At 38.8% G+C, this 13,580-nt stretch overlaps 2 protein-coding genes across 3 annotated transcripts; both read right to left on the minus strand.

Moving 5' to 3' along the window:
* Positions 1–1,399: 1,399 nt before the first annotated feature.
* On the minus strand, positions 1,400–7,585 carry prkra (protein kinase, interferon-inducible double stranded RNA dependent activator). The gene is made up of 8 exons (XM_017422624.3): positions 7,340–7,585; positions 5,817–5,986; positions 5,463–5,544; positions 4,930–5,008; positions 3,951–4,068; positions 3,773–3,867; positions 3,509–3,671; positions 1,400–2,741 (listed from the first exon to the last, which is right to left on the minus strand). The coding sequence occupies exons 1-8, from the start codon at positions 7,387–7,389 to the stop codon at positions 2,584–2,586; spliced, it is 915 nt and encodes a 304-aa protein (XP_017278113.1). The 5' UTR covers positions 7,390–7,585; the 3' UTR covers positions 1,400–2,583.
* A 128-nt stretch (positions 7,586–7,713) lies between these two features.
* Positions 7,714–13,233, minus strand: casp10 (caspase 10, apoptosis-related cysteine peptidase). 2 transcript variants are annotated; one of them, XM_017422612.3, is made up of 11 exons: positions 13,075–13,233; positions 12,023–12,300; positions 11,186–11,291; positions 10,914–11,049; positions 10,545–10,588; positions 10,432–10,462; positions 10,267–10,335; positions 10,097–10,137; positions 9,795–9,915; positions 9,188–9,689; positions 7,714–8,829 (listed from the first exon to the last, which is right to left on the minus strand). In XM_017422612.3, exons 2-11 carry the CDS (start codon positions 12,295–12,297, stop codon positions 8,664–8,666), a joined length of 1,491 nt encoding a protein of 496 aa, XP_017278101.1. In that variant the 5' UTR covers positions 12,298–12,300; positions 13,075–13,233; the 3' UTR covers positions 7,714–8,663. The 2 variants fall into 2 exon arrangements, with proteins under 2 accessions (XP_017278101.1, XP_017278102.1); XM_017422613.3 differs by having other exon boundaries at positions 10,097–10,134; positions 13,075–13,232.
* Between the last annotated feature and the right edge of the window lie 347 nt (positions 13,234–13,580).

The following is a 13,580-nucleotide window of genomic DNA, read 5'->3' on the forward strand; positions in this document are numbered from 1 at the left end:
CTGAAAACTGATGTGTACACTGTTATATCAACAATTAAAACTCTCTTTAACTCAAAAATGTGTTGGATACTTGGGCTTCAACATGCAGATGTATAAGGTAGAGCAATCTGTGCTCCTCTAATGAGCACAGACTGTTATCACTATTATGAACTATGGTGTGATGTAAAAAAAAAACCTTTACCTTCTAGAAATTGCATAAACGATAATAAACGAAGCAATGCCACTAGGCTCATTTGGTGATGTAACTTAAACCTTTTGATCAACAGGGGGCGACGGTGAACATTTCCAGCTTCAGAAATCAGTCATTTCCCAGCAAAAGAGGAGGGAAAAGCTTCAACTGATTGCAGTCTGCAGAGTTTTAATCGTTTATACCAAATATAGGAGGGGAAATGTCCGTTTAGTTAGGCCTGTCGCGATAAACGATAAATCAATTAATCGCACGATAAATTTAAATGAGATCGGTAAGTTTCATTTATCGGAATTATCGTTCCTTCCTGTCTCTTTTTCTACGGAACCCGCTGGAGGACAAAAAGGCTCCGGTGCTCTTCACTGACCCCTCCCTTTCTGTTAGCATCAGGGGGCGTGGCCTATCGCGTCAGGTAGCCTGTTAGCATTAGCCCCAACGAGGAGTTAGCAAGCTAAGAAACTTTGTTTGAAATTGGAGGAAAAAACGAAATAGAATTGGTTTCAAGGTTGAAGTAACAGCAGCGGTGTGGGAGAACTTCGGATTAAACCAAATGACCGAACCGCTGAACTTCTGGGAGCCGGTATGTAGCATTTGTGCTTTTGTTAGTTTGCACTTTTTGTTGATAAAACTGTCAGTTTTGTCCGTCTTCTCTATATAAAACGAATAATTTTTAATAAACTTTTTGAAGGGCAGTTTAGTTTACAGACTTAATAATCCGTACTGTTTGGGTTGAATGTAAGTTTTATTTCCGTTTTTTGTTTTGTTTTGTTTTTTATTCAAGTGCATTCTTTGTTAATTGAGGCTGAGAGACCATTTAATTTTGTTTTCAGTTGTTTTGTTTATTTTGTGTTCCAGTTCCAGTGTTAAGTGTTCTTTTAAAAGTAAAGTTTATTAATCTTCGAGTGTTATTATCATTACATTAGTTTAAAACGACCTCCAAACAATATTATCGTTTATCGCAATAATTTCTGAGACAATAAACCGTCCAGCAAAATTTGTTATCATGAAAAAAGCCTACGTTTAGTGTTAATAAATGTATCTCACTGCTAAATTGCAGGAAATATTTCAAATTTAAATAACATTTGTTCATCATTAACATGAAACTTCAGGGTTTTTTCCTCCTTTTTCTTTCAAATTAAAGCACAAAATCAGACGTATTTTTTTAAATGATGTGGTTTTAGCTGAATAAGAGGGTCGATAAACTGAAGGATGTTAAGTGGAGAAAAGATTTATTATCTAACACCAAATCTAAACTACCAGCAGCAATCGATGGATGGTCTCGTTACAACAATAACAGACTGCAGCAATCTGTAACGTGGTGATTTGACTTTCTTTTCTAGATTCAAACACGTGTTTCTGCCATTAGTGTCCCACTGGGTTCAGACACAAGCCAGGAACATTAGATAAATATATCATGATTCTTTACACGATGAGGCACACTGCAGGAAAAAGACCGGTTTGAAGAGAGAAGTAGCACATGTGGTCTACTTCAGAGCCGGATTAAACTCCAGGCCGCAATCTGACAGATGGAAGTGTGAAGAGTAAAAAATAAATACATTTAAAAAATTGATTTCTGTCATGGATTAAAATGCAGGCAGATCAAACACCCAGTTTAACATTTCTTACAATATATCACCTTTAAAGCTACAATACTTTTGTATAAAAAATGTCATGTCAACAAAAATGTAAAAATCCTTACTTTAAAACAAAAACATAAAGGACAAAAACATTTAAAGCAACACTGTAATAATATATAAACAAGACAGAGCATCAGAAGCTTAAAACTGTGCTTTGACTTCTTAGTCTGTCAGACGTTTCCTCATCAACTCGAAGCTTCAGGTCAGTTACCGTGGAGCTGCTCTGAGACGTGCATGATGGGAAAAATAAAAATCCGTCCTGATCTTAAACCGCAGGACGACCACATTGTGATGAGGGCGATGGTTGATTTCGGGGTTCGCTTTCTCCATTTTGAATGTTTGCACTTACATTGTCTGCTGATTTATTTTTAAAAGCCATTTTTAATGTTGAGACATCTGTAAACGTACAGGAAATGTTTGTGTTGGGGAAAACTGTTCCGGTTTTAGTAACATGTAACATGATTGGTGATTTACAGTTATAAGGACAAAAAAGCTAAAATACAAACGGGTAAAATCTCAAGGTTTGATATGATAAATGAACCAAACGTGGCCATTTTTATGACTATTTTCATCTTTTGTAGACAATAAATGTGGAAAATACTCTATGTTTGAGGAATTTTAAGAAATTTAGATTTTCTTGTTCGGATGGGGAAAATTGTGTGGAAAAACAAAAAAACACTATAACCCGACTCTATGCTTCTCATGACCAATGTGGGACTGGCGTGAGGTCCGTTTCTGACGGGTCGGTTGCCGCTGGGATCATTTGCCGGCTGCTACGATTTTGATGTACTGCAGCGCGCTGTGTGCTGCGTCGTTGTGAGCATTGCTGCAGGAGATGCCGGTGCCGTGGCACACCGTCACGGGCTCCGTGGACAGCTCCGCCAGGCACTGGTACTGACCGTTCACCGTCAGCTCGTCTGTCACACAGAAGAAGACATGAACACTGGAGCACGCCTTCCACAGGCAGCGTGTCTCAAACTTCACCTGTACAGCTTGCAGTTATTAAACATGACTTTTCCTAAAATCAAACCAATCAAATTCTGTGTATTTGGGTAGTTTGTTAGCCGGTTAGATGGATGGATTTAAGTTGCCTTGACAAGCTTAGTGCAGAATATAACGCAGAGATGTTTTTTTTTTTGCAGTTCACTTTCCTGTAGCTCTGTTAGGCCTGCTAACACAAACTTACCTATTTGCATTTGCATTCAAAATGTAAATCTTAGTTTATGGACCTTTCTATAACAAACTCATAACAACAAATGAGGGATTTAGGACTTCTTACAAATTTTAGTCAAAGCCTTTATGTTCATTTTGAACAAAGGCACGAGTCATTTACTGAACTCTTGTCGTAAAGAAAAATGAAAATCACAGGAACTAGGAGGTAAACAAAGCAACAAGAGAGAATTTTCAGACTAAAATCGGCCCTGGTAGGACACCAGGAACAATATTCATGTGTTTAAAATGAATCAGAACTGAAACCTCAGCTGTGTTTGATACTAAAAAGTGATAAAAACACAAGTTTCACCTTTTCATTAAATGGTCTAGCCTAACAAAGAAAACAGAACACCACATCCACACGTTCTTTGTGCAATAATTAGTCTATTCAGAAAGAAATAAGAAATATTTCATTTGATTATCTAGTCGGAAGGTCTTGAAGAAAAGCTAAAAAGAGATGTAGCTGTCTTACCGATGTCAAAGTATGTGACCTCAAAGCCTTGCTCTTTGGAGAGCTCCAACAACATCTGAATGTAGTCCGTGTTGGGAATGCTCAGTGGGTTTCTCCTCAGTAAGGAGATCTTCTCCGCCGCCGAGTTCCTGATGTTCTCAAACAGAACGCTTGGTTTAGGAGTCTGAAACACACAAAAAGAAAAAAAAACCTTTCTCAGCTTTTCCAAAATAACAAAGTGTTTTTGGAGGATAAAAAAGGAGCCGATCGTGAACTCTGACTCACCCACGTGATTTCTGAACCACCCGACAAACTCTGAAGCTTCGCCACGACTTTCTCTGCAGCCGTTCTTTTGGCTGCTTTTTTCGAACTTCCAACACCTACGACACGAACGGGGAAAAAAACTCAGGATCAATCCAAAAGAAATTATTAGAGATTATTTAAAAAGGGAATAAACTCACACCTTTTTCTGTCAGTGACTCAAATCTACACGCAACAGTGAACTCTCTCTGGTGTGGCGGACCGGACTGGGTTAAAACCGTGTACTCCGGTCGACGCCAACCTCTTTGGATCGCCAGCTCCTGAGATGGAAAACCAAAAGANAGGGGGGGAGGGGTGAAACAAATATATAATTTAAATACATTTATAAATTTAAAAGTGATTACATCTCAGCAAGGTGACAAGACTTGAAATCATAAGACGTAAAATCACAGGATTTTAATTTCTCTTCAAATAAACAGCAAGTAAAAAAAAAACTTTCTTTTTATGTTTATCATTTTATTTTTTTAAAACTTCTGATATAAGTAAAAGATTTACCCAAGGCATTAACTGGGACACCTGCATGTCTGACAGAGTGTCAAGGCTTTTTGTTGAGGTAAAGACTCTTTCAAATCTCAGCACAAGATTTCTAATCATATAAAATTTGTGACCAGTTTTATATCAGTTCTTGTGAGGACAACAACAAAACCTTTAGTTTGCAGCTCCTGACTGTAGATTTTAAGTGATTTCAGCGTCATTCACTTGTTTTAGACGCTTGTTTCAGAAAGTAAGACATTTCTGCTATTTAATCGATTCATCTTCACTCTATCTTTGAAATAGTTACAGTTCCTTCACTCTGCTGGTTCCTCATAAAGGTTGTATCTGTGCAGCTCTTTAAGAAATCTTTAACATTACATACCTGAAATCAACATAAAAACTGAAGTATATTACAAATGAAGGAAACGACCATCTTGAAATGCTTTGCTGTGATTTTTGTCTTTAAGTTTTTTGTTTCTTTTTTAAATTACTGCACATTAAAAGCTGAAAATGTGATCAGTGAGCCGCAGCTCTTCTGTCTGATTCGGAGGTTTGTTCTTCAGCTTCAAAAACACTCCTTTCTTTAGCTAAACTTTCAATTACACAAAAGGCAGAGTGTTTCAAATAAAAGCACAACAACGTCTCACCTGCAGTAGGCACACAGAGTTTGGATTGAAGTTTGTTTCGGCTGCGATGCCGTTGCTGTCGGACCTCCCAGGAGAGATCCTGTTAGACGTCAAAACACGACAAAGAATCTCAGCTCAGTAGGTTATTAATAAAGCAGATAGCTGCAACCAAAATCTAACTTTCTGGACTTTTTTTAATATTTATCTATAAAATGTCACTAAAAGTAAGTTAAATATCCAAGACGCCGTATATACAGCCTTTCCTTATGTCAACTCTGAGTTCATAATATATTTATCTTTTAATATATGAGAAGGAAAAACACCGAACTCACGATCAAAAATGACAAAGCTGCTCCACCCACTCTCATCACATCAATAAAATTCTGCTTACAAGCTAAGATTTAAAGTGTTTACATGACAGATCTTGTAGCTAGCGGCACTTTTTTTTCCATTTTTTCCTTTAAAATAATATTTGCTCCGACATCAACCTTGTTCTTGTTTGATTCAACATTAATTAACAGATCATATCAGGTAATAGTTTCAGCTCCACTTACCCTTTTTCAGGGTCGAGATTCAGCATTTTCAGAGCAGCGTCTGCAGCCTGATGTTTAGCAGCCTTTTTAGTGGGACCTTGACCTGGAATAAAATACAGGGAGAAATGTGTTTTAGAACATCACAATAATAGTTTCTATTTTATATAAAATCAGCCTTTAAATCCTGAGGATATTAAAACAGGCACCAAGAACAATATGAGGAAAAAAATGCTTCGATTCTCTGATCCCAGACTTTAGAACAGCCTACAAGTTGAGATTTCTGTCAGATAAAAGATTTTTTTTAAAGGCTTTGTCGTATCGTAAACGTTCTTCTTCACTGCAGGTTTGATGCTTCGGTCAGAAAACGGGACATACCTGTACACTTGATGTCTCCCACTGTCACGCTGAAGAAGAAGTTTGGCTGGTGACCGCTTCCTTCAGCCTTCTCCATCTCATACACGGGCGGGGTGCCGCTGGCGGTGCCATACTCGTGCAGCATTTGTATCGGCGTCTTCCCGCTCCACTGGGGTTCTGGTGAGTTTACGCTTCAAATTAAAGCACAAGTTATTTGGAAGAGTTTGATTCAGCACAACCTGGGCATGCATGACAGGCAACATACATTTGTTACATGTTAGATAATAAATCATTTTAATGGCTATTTAATACTAAGCATGGAAGGTTAATTAATAAAGAGCTTGTGAATGGTTTCTAAATTAAGGGATTTATAGAATTATATCCTGCAGCTCATTGAGATCTATAGTTTACCAGTTATCCTAGTTTTTGTCTCGAGCTTGAACTATTAGGTTTAAAGCATAATAATTTTGTTTATTTAAAGCTGGAGCTTGTTATGGGTTGTTTAAAACCATCAAAACTGTTCAAGAAACACATTTAATGGCTAAGAAAACACGTTTCAGCAGCGCCGCTGTGAAAACCAGCAATCAGTTTCACTTTGATACGAAGTCCTAAATTCTGTTCACACAACATTTCCAGGAGCAGTCAGGCCTGATGTATTAAAGTACAAACACGGAAACAAGGCTGGGATGAATTTAATTCACCCAGAGACAACAACACAGGTAGACACAGAGCTCAGCAGTTTATTTGTTCATTGGGAGACGGTGTGAAAAGTAGCAGCGTGACTGCGGTCGTCTGGAGGATTCTGCAATGAAACCAGATTATCCCCAGATTCTGACCCAAAGGAGCTTCAGCTGTTTTTATAAAGTGATTTTTTATACAAGTCTCCAAACCTAGAAAGCTTAACAATTTGATGTTTCAATGCCAAAGCATGCACAAACCTGGAAACAAACAAAACTGAAGACATGAAGATTAACTTTCATGTGATCAGATTATCATACACAAACTGTGATCCGTCAGCAAAATGTGCAACCATCTTCCAGGTTTATCAACGATATGCACATTTTACTCCCACTTTTGAAGCTACTTTAAATGAACTAGCTGTGTTATAAAGCTGGCATTTCCCCCACTGACTCATATTTTATTAACAGAACAATTAATCCGTGATTAAACAGATGCAAGAAGAACATCAATGGTAATCTGGGATTCACAATTTTAACTTTTGGGCTCCAGTTAACTCCAAAAATAAGCATTTTATATTTCAAGTAGCTGAGACAGATAGCTAAAATTCACCTACTGTTATAAAATAAACAATAACACAAGTGTTGGGTGGTTACTCGTTCTGCAAGGTTACCTCAAATGTTACCTGAAACATAATGTCAGCATTTGTTACACTGTATTTAGCGTTTTCTTTGGGTTTAAGGTATAAATTTAAGCCACATTGCTCGGTGTATTTAACTTTTTTAACAACCAGATGTTAAAGCCATTAACTCGTTCGTGTTTGAACGTGTTCAACAGCAAAAACCGAATGTGATAAAACTACAAACCTCTTCTCGTCGGGAGCCGGAGACGGCGACAGATATTCTTGCTGAGACATGTTGACAGTTTTCGGAGGACAGCGGGTCGATTAAAGACGCTGCCGGAAGGAGGAAATGAAAAAAAATAAAATAAAACTAAAGATTACTTAGAACAATTTTCTAAATGCCTTTTTTATTAACTCTTAAAAAACCACATTATGAACGATGAAAACGCTTATAGTTATACAGATGGGGAAAATAAACCCGGTCACATCTACATCCGGGTCATCGGCAGGTCAACTGACGCCGACGTCAGAGCAACACTCGGCGCCCCCTGCTGGTAGCGCCAGCACTCTGCACCCCTCTATACTACAGGCAAATAGAAACATGGTAATAAAACAATATCATCTTTATTTTAACAATTTATTTTACTTATATAAACTATAAGAAAATAAAAAGGAGCACAAAAAGGATGGGGAAAAAAAATCAATAAAGGTACTTGTACAAAAATAGTAAAAAAATTGACAATCTCTATTTGTTGGTTTACAGAATGAATGATATTAAGCTTGTAAGCTGTCTCACAATAAAATACCAAATTTATCTTTAATAGTAATAATAAAAAAACTATTTAATTTTTTTCAGGGGACTTCCCCACTTCCTCCATACGTCCTAACAGAGGCAGTTATCGTGCAGCGGCAGTGATGGCAGCAACAACACAGTACATTTTCATCAATCCGTTTCCAACAATCCCTCAGAATACGTACGACTAAAATATCTCCCTAAAGAGAAGAATAAAGTAAAGTATTTGACTAGAAAAATAGCCCCCCAAATATAAAAAAAAGTCAGAGTCAGAAGTTGCTCGATTGATTGTGCAGATTTGTTAGTCAGCTTCCCAGTGGTGATTCAAACATAATGACATTTCTGCAACTAAAATGTGTCATTATTAGTCATATAGTGCACAGTCTTTTGTCTTGTAATGCACAGACTACAGGTAAAATAAATCCTAGGAAGTATTTTAGAAAACAAACGTGTACATAAATAAAATGTACAGAATTAAAAAAAGAGCATGCATAACAGAAGAGAAAAGAGAAACAATAACATATACTTTTTTTGTGAATGTGGATGGTTCGCATGCACTGTAAGTTCATCACAAATACTAAATGGGATGGAAAAGTGCTTCATTTTGGCACAACTTACAAAAGGCAAAACAGCTATATTAAATATACCCTGACAAGGCCTGAGTTTTTAATATGCTGATTATCAGGCTGGTATAAATTACACACACACATACACACACAAACATTCTAAATATGTAAACAGTGTGTGTGTATCGTCTCTTGTACAAGTCAAGTGATTAGATGGCTCCGAAGGCCGGAGGAGGCCCTGTGGGAATTGGGAAGATCACTCTTTTGCGAAGTGAGAAGGACGGTTGAGGCATCTGCTTTCTCCAACCAAACGAGTCGCTCTTCTTACTAACGTCCGCATTCACTTTTGTAAGGATGGAGACGAGGTCAGTCCCCCTGAGAAAAACGAGGACATGCGTCATTTAAACGTCAAAAAGGTAGTAATAATAAGGCAGTGTGAAGTATTTGTACATGAGGGGTACAGTTTAGCTATGAACTGTTTTCTTTTTTGTTTGGAATCATTAAATAAAATACAGATGTCTGAAATATGGAAAAAAATATACATATTTGACTAAAATCTCTTTTGTATTAAGTGGTTTAAAATCTATACAGGCTACTGGAGAGGAGGATAAAATGGTTTAGAAGGAAATAAAAACAGTGAAATACAGTCAAAGTGAAAATGAGGGTAGTTCTCAGATTAAAAACTAACCAACTAAATAAAAAAAACAATTTTTTGGTTCTATGCTTCACTTACATTGGCACCATCTTGGTAAGGTTTTGGCACAATGACTGGATATACCAGGTGCCATTATTCCTGTCTCTGAAGGAGACATAACTAGGAACAGTGGCCATTCCCAGGAGGAAATCTGCATTACTTGGGATGGATTCTGCAACTCTTGCATCACTACAAATATTATCATCTTCTTCTTCTTTTTTTCTGCTGTCTGTTTCCACAGCTTTCTGATAGTCGGTGCCCTGACAGGCCTGGATGAAAAACAGCTTGGGCTTCTCCACTAAAGAGGGGCACCTCATTCCATTAAAGGGGGCCATCAGCTCCTTAATGGTGACAGTGCAGCCGTCCACTCCGTACACGGTCCCTTCTTCACCGTGGCTCAGAACGCAGCACACCAGGCAGTCCATCTGCTTGTAGTCTTCCTTGCTGAGCTTCTGAAGCACAGACAGCATCGGTCTCTTGCCGAGGTTTCGGTGTACCTGTACCTCAAAGCCGAGCCATTCAAACACCCCTCGCAGAGCATCTGCGAAGGAACACAAACAGACAAAGTGCTTGGAATGTCTGCGAGCTCAGAAACCAACACTTGAGTTCGTTTGAGAAGTCTGAAACAAATAAAAATTAAACTCACTTTCATCAGGTATAGTTCCAACTCGATTCCCCAGATTCGAGCCCGATTTAGAGAAGTCTTCATTGTTCAGTATCACACAGATGCCTCTCTTTGCTGCATTCATCGGATATGTGCCCAAATCCTACAGAGAGAGAAATCCATAAACCAGACCGGAGGGGATTGTGAGAAATTCATACATGTACATAATTCAAATTCTACACTGAGTTCATTTTAAAAAAGAAAAAAAGAGACATACAGAGACTGAACTCAATAAACAAGATTTGAACACACACACACACAAAAAACAAAGAAAAATTACACACCCCAAAATGTTTTGCAGCCTTAGGGTCGGGATCGGGGTCTTCTTTGACGAACATGTAAAACACACATTTGTTTTAGTTAAGACGCTTTTAAAAATTGTTATCAGTTCTTAATAAGGTGAGATGATGAGATGATATTTGTAGGAAGCTGCTACTGGCGCTTGTTTCAGTACCTATTTTGGTCATTTTGATCAAATCACGTGGACCAACGTTTTGACCCGGAGTCGGACCAGCAACAACAGCTGGGAAAGTAAAAACCAAAAACATTACTGCACCGCTCTTATAGAACATTATAGGCCTAAAATGTTTAAAATGACGTGAAATAAAACAAAACAAACCATCCGTGGAGTTCATGGAACATAATGAAGCCTATAAAAGAAATTTTAAAATGACTAAAACTCAAAATCACTTAAAATCACTGAATGATGGAGACTTCCTGACAGGTTCTTACCGGAGAAACTGGTCGCACAGCTTCAGAAAGGTTCACTTCCTGAACTGTAAAAACAAGAATAATCAAGCATTTCACAAACAGATGGTCTCATTTTCATTATATACTGATAGTAAAACCTTTAAAATTAGTCTTATTTTAAAAAACAAACTTCTTAGTTCCTATTTGTGCAGCACTTTGTTCAAGGAAAGCAAATGTGCTGCAAAATCCCGACATTAGTGACAGCTTTAAGGTTAATTCCTACAATAAAGACGTTAGACACAGTTCAGGAATGACTGCATCCTCTGCTTTAACACGACTGCCTGATTTTTATTTTTCCGACACGAACCCGTCAACATTCAGGACTACGTTTTTTCCTTCCGAGCGGCTTACCTGGCCGTGCCTTATATTTGGCGATCTTTTGATTCAGCACAGGACACACAGCATTAAACATGCTCTCCAGCTTGTCCAGGTTCGTTTCGCTGATGAGTTCCAAGTGCTCCATCTCCAAGAAGACATCCAGTGTAGTCTGAAAAGCCAAACAAGTCGACGGTAACCTTAGATACGTTTGACAAAATTACAGTTTCTGCACAATGATTTGTTCTCTGTGTGCTTTTTTTCAGGTCGGACGCGGCGTCGACGGCGCACAGACGAGAAGCACTTACGCTGTTTTCAGCCAGTTTTCTACGTGGAACTAATCTGTTCAACAAGAACTTGATGGACTGTAGGTCTTCTGAAGTGATGTCCTCCGACAGGCTGTAGAGCAGCTTCCTGAAACGAAAAGAAAACCAGAAGAAACATTTTTAATGCTTCAGTTTCTTTACAGGCGATGTTAATATATAAAGAAAGAAACAGACCGGTTTGATCTGCACAAAAATCTGACTAATAGGAACAAACATTTGTTATTTTCAGTGGGGTGTCGTGGATTTTTAAAGTGATGCTGAACATCTGTCACTTTTTTTTTGGACTTTGGTTGCTTTTATCCACTTGTTTTCCAGTCCAGCACCTGAACAATATAGATTTTATTGTTTTATTGCCGAGCCACTCAACTCTGACCGGTAAGTCATTCAGGCATAAAAACACACGCAGCTTCGAGGTATGCACCCGTGTTGCCTCCAACACAGAAACAATGTTGCAAAGAGCCTGTTCTTATATCGGATCCTTAAGCACTTTGCTACTTGCAGTCGGTCACAAAAAACACAATTTGTTCCCATGTCTTTTGTCGAATTTTTAAGGTAACACAGTTTTACACATAAAGTGGTATTTTAGCACCAATAAAGTGACTCCCAAAGAGCTAATAGCTGAAAATTTGAGTTTTGTCTTATCTAAACTGCACAATATGTTGACATGATTAAGCACAAAGGCTGGACTGAAAATGAGCGAACAAAGGAGCCAAAGTCCAAAACACCAAATATTATTGAACGCAGTCTTCTGCACGGTGCCTAAAACCACTGGACAGAACGTGACAGAGGTTTGTGGGCTCCAGCTGCTGCACGGCCCACCTGTAGGAGGAGATGTAGTTAGTGGTGATGCGCTCGTTGAGCCGGAGGTCCCGCAGCAGACGAGGCTGCTGGATGGTGGTGAGAAGTTCGGTCAGCAGCTGCGGCCTCTCGGCCGAGAGGACGTCTCGGTCCATCAGACACGAGAAGAGGTCGCTGAATGTCTCCACCGAGTTTGGGTTCCGGCGCAGGAGGTCAGCGCACAGAAAAGTTAAAGCCCTCAGCTCATCTTGACCCAAGCCTTTGCCCACGTCCAGCAGCAGCTTTTGAAAATCCATATCCTGCATTCAAAACAAAAAAACAAGCTTATTTACTTCTGCTTTCTGTGATGTGAAATATTTCCCCTTTTTTTAGATGCAGAAACATTATTGAAGCTTAGCATGGCCTCAGCATTTTGAATAATACTTTGTGTCCTGATTCAACTAAATTCTTTCGAACTTTTTTGAAGTGTATTGACTCATAGTTCCCAGAAGGCATTGCGCCATTTTAAAAGAGGGGTGGAGTTCCACCATAATGAGAAACAAAAAGGTATTTTAAAAAACCTAAACTTATTAAAGTTTCGAAGCAAAAATAATAAGTTACATAAATGTAGGTAGCTTTTTGGCTGTGAGCAGAAGGCCCTCCATCTTGACTCGTGACGCCCTCCGTGACCCTGAAACCTGACGAAAACCGAAACGTGAGTTTTTTGCTTTAAATCATTTCCAACCCAAGTAAAAGTTTAAACCAGGGGCCACAGTTATTATACTACACGTCGTTTCCGTGTAGTTTTGTACCGGCGTCGTTAAAGGCGCCCCCGCGGTCCTCAACGACCTCGCGCCGACCGTTTGGTGTCCGTTTTCGGGCACAACACCAACAGGAAGGCCCTAGGTGCCTCCCCGATAGTTTGTGCCAGTAAGTTCTTGTTTTTTTCTAAAAACTATTCGTATTATGATGTTTGAAACCAAGCAAAGTGTATAAAAGATTTATATCTAAGCCGCTGATAAATACGAGGCCACAAGCTGTAAAAACAAACACCGGGTGTGATAAAAAAAGTAGTACACGAAACGCAGCGGTACCTGTTTGGAGACGAGTTTTCCCCTGGCAGGCCTGACAGGAGACGAGATAATCGCTGTTTCACCTCAGCATAACGCAGAAGCTCTGAAAGCGAGCGAAGTGTCTGTTTTAAACCCGTCGAAGTTCGCCGAGAAGTCGGTCTTGTTAGTCATGAACCGCGTCAGAAGCAGGCGGAAGTAGAAAATGAAAGTAAAACGTCCCGCTGAGTCAGTTTGACCCAGAGCGGTAAATCCCTCCTAATCACCACGTGACTCAGCTACCTTGGACAGGTACAGATATGTCCGGTTATTAACTAATGCACGTTTTGAAAAGTTATTGTTAATAAATATGTAAAATCTGTAAAGATGTAAAGTCATGTAAGAGGCTGCAGATGTGAAACTATTCTACAGTAGTTTCTTGTCTCTGGAGGGGTATGGTTACCCAATTTATCATATAATAATCAGAGAGGCTCTTTAAGGCAGATATTACTTTAATTCCTTTTTTCCCCTATATCTTAATACTTTAATAC

This window comes from Kryptolebias marmoratus, linkage group LG6, assembly GCF_001649575.2.
Source record: "Kryptolebias marmoratus isolate JLee-2015 linkage group LG6, ASM164957v2, whole genome shotgun sequence".
NCBI classification, from domain to species: domain Eukaryota; kingdom Metazoa; phylum Chordata; class Actinopteri; order Cyprinodontiformes; family Rivulidae; genus Kryptolebias; species Kryptolebias marmoratus.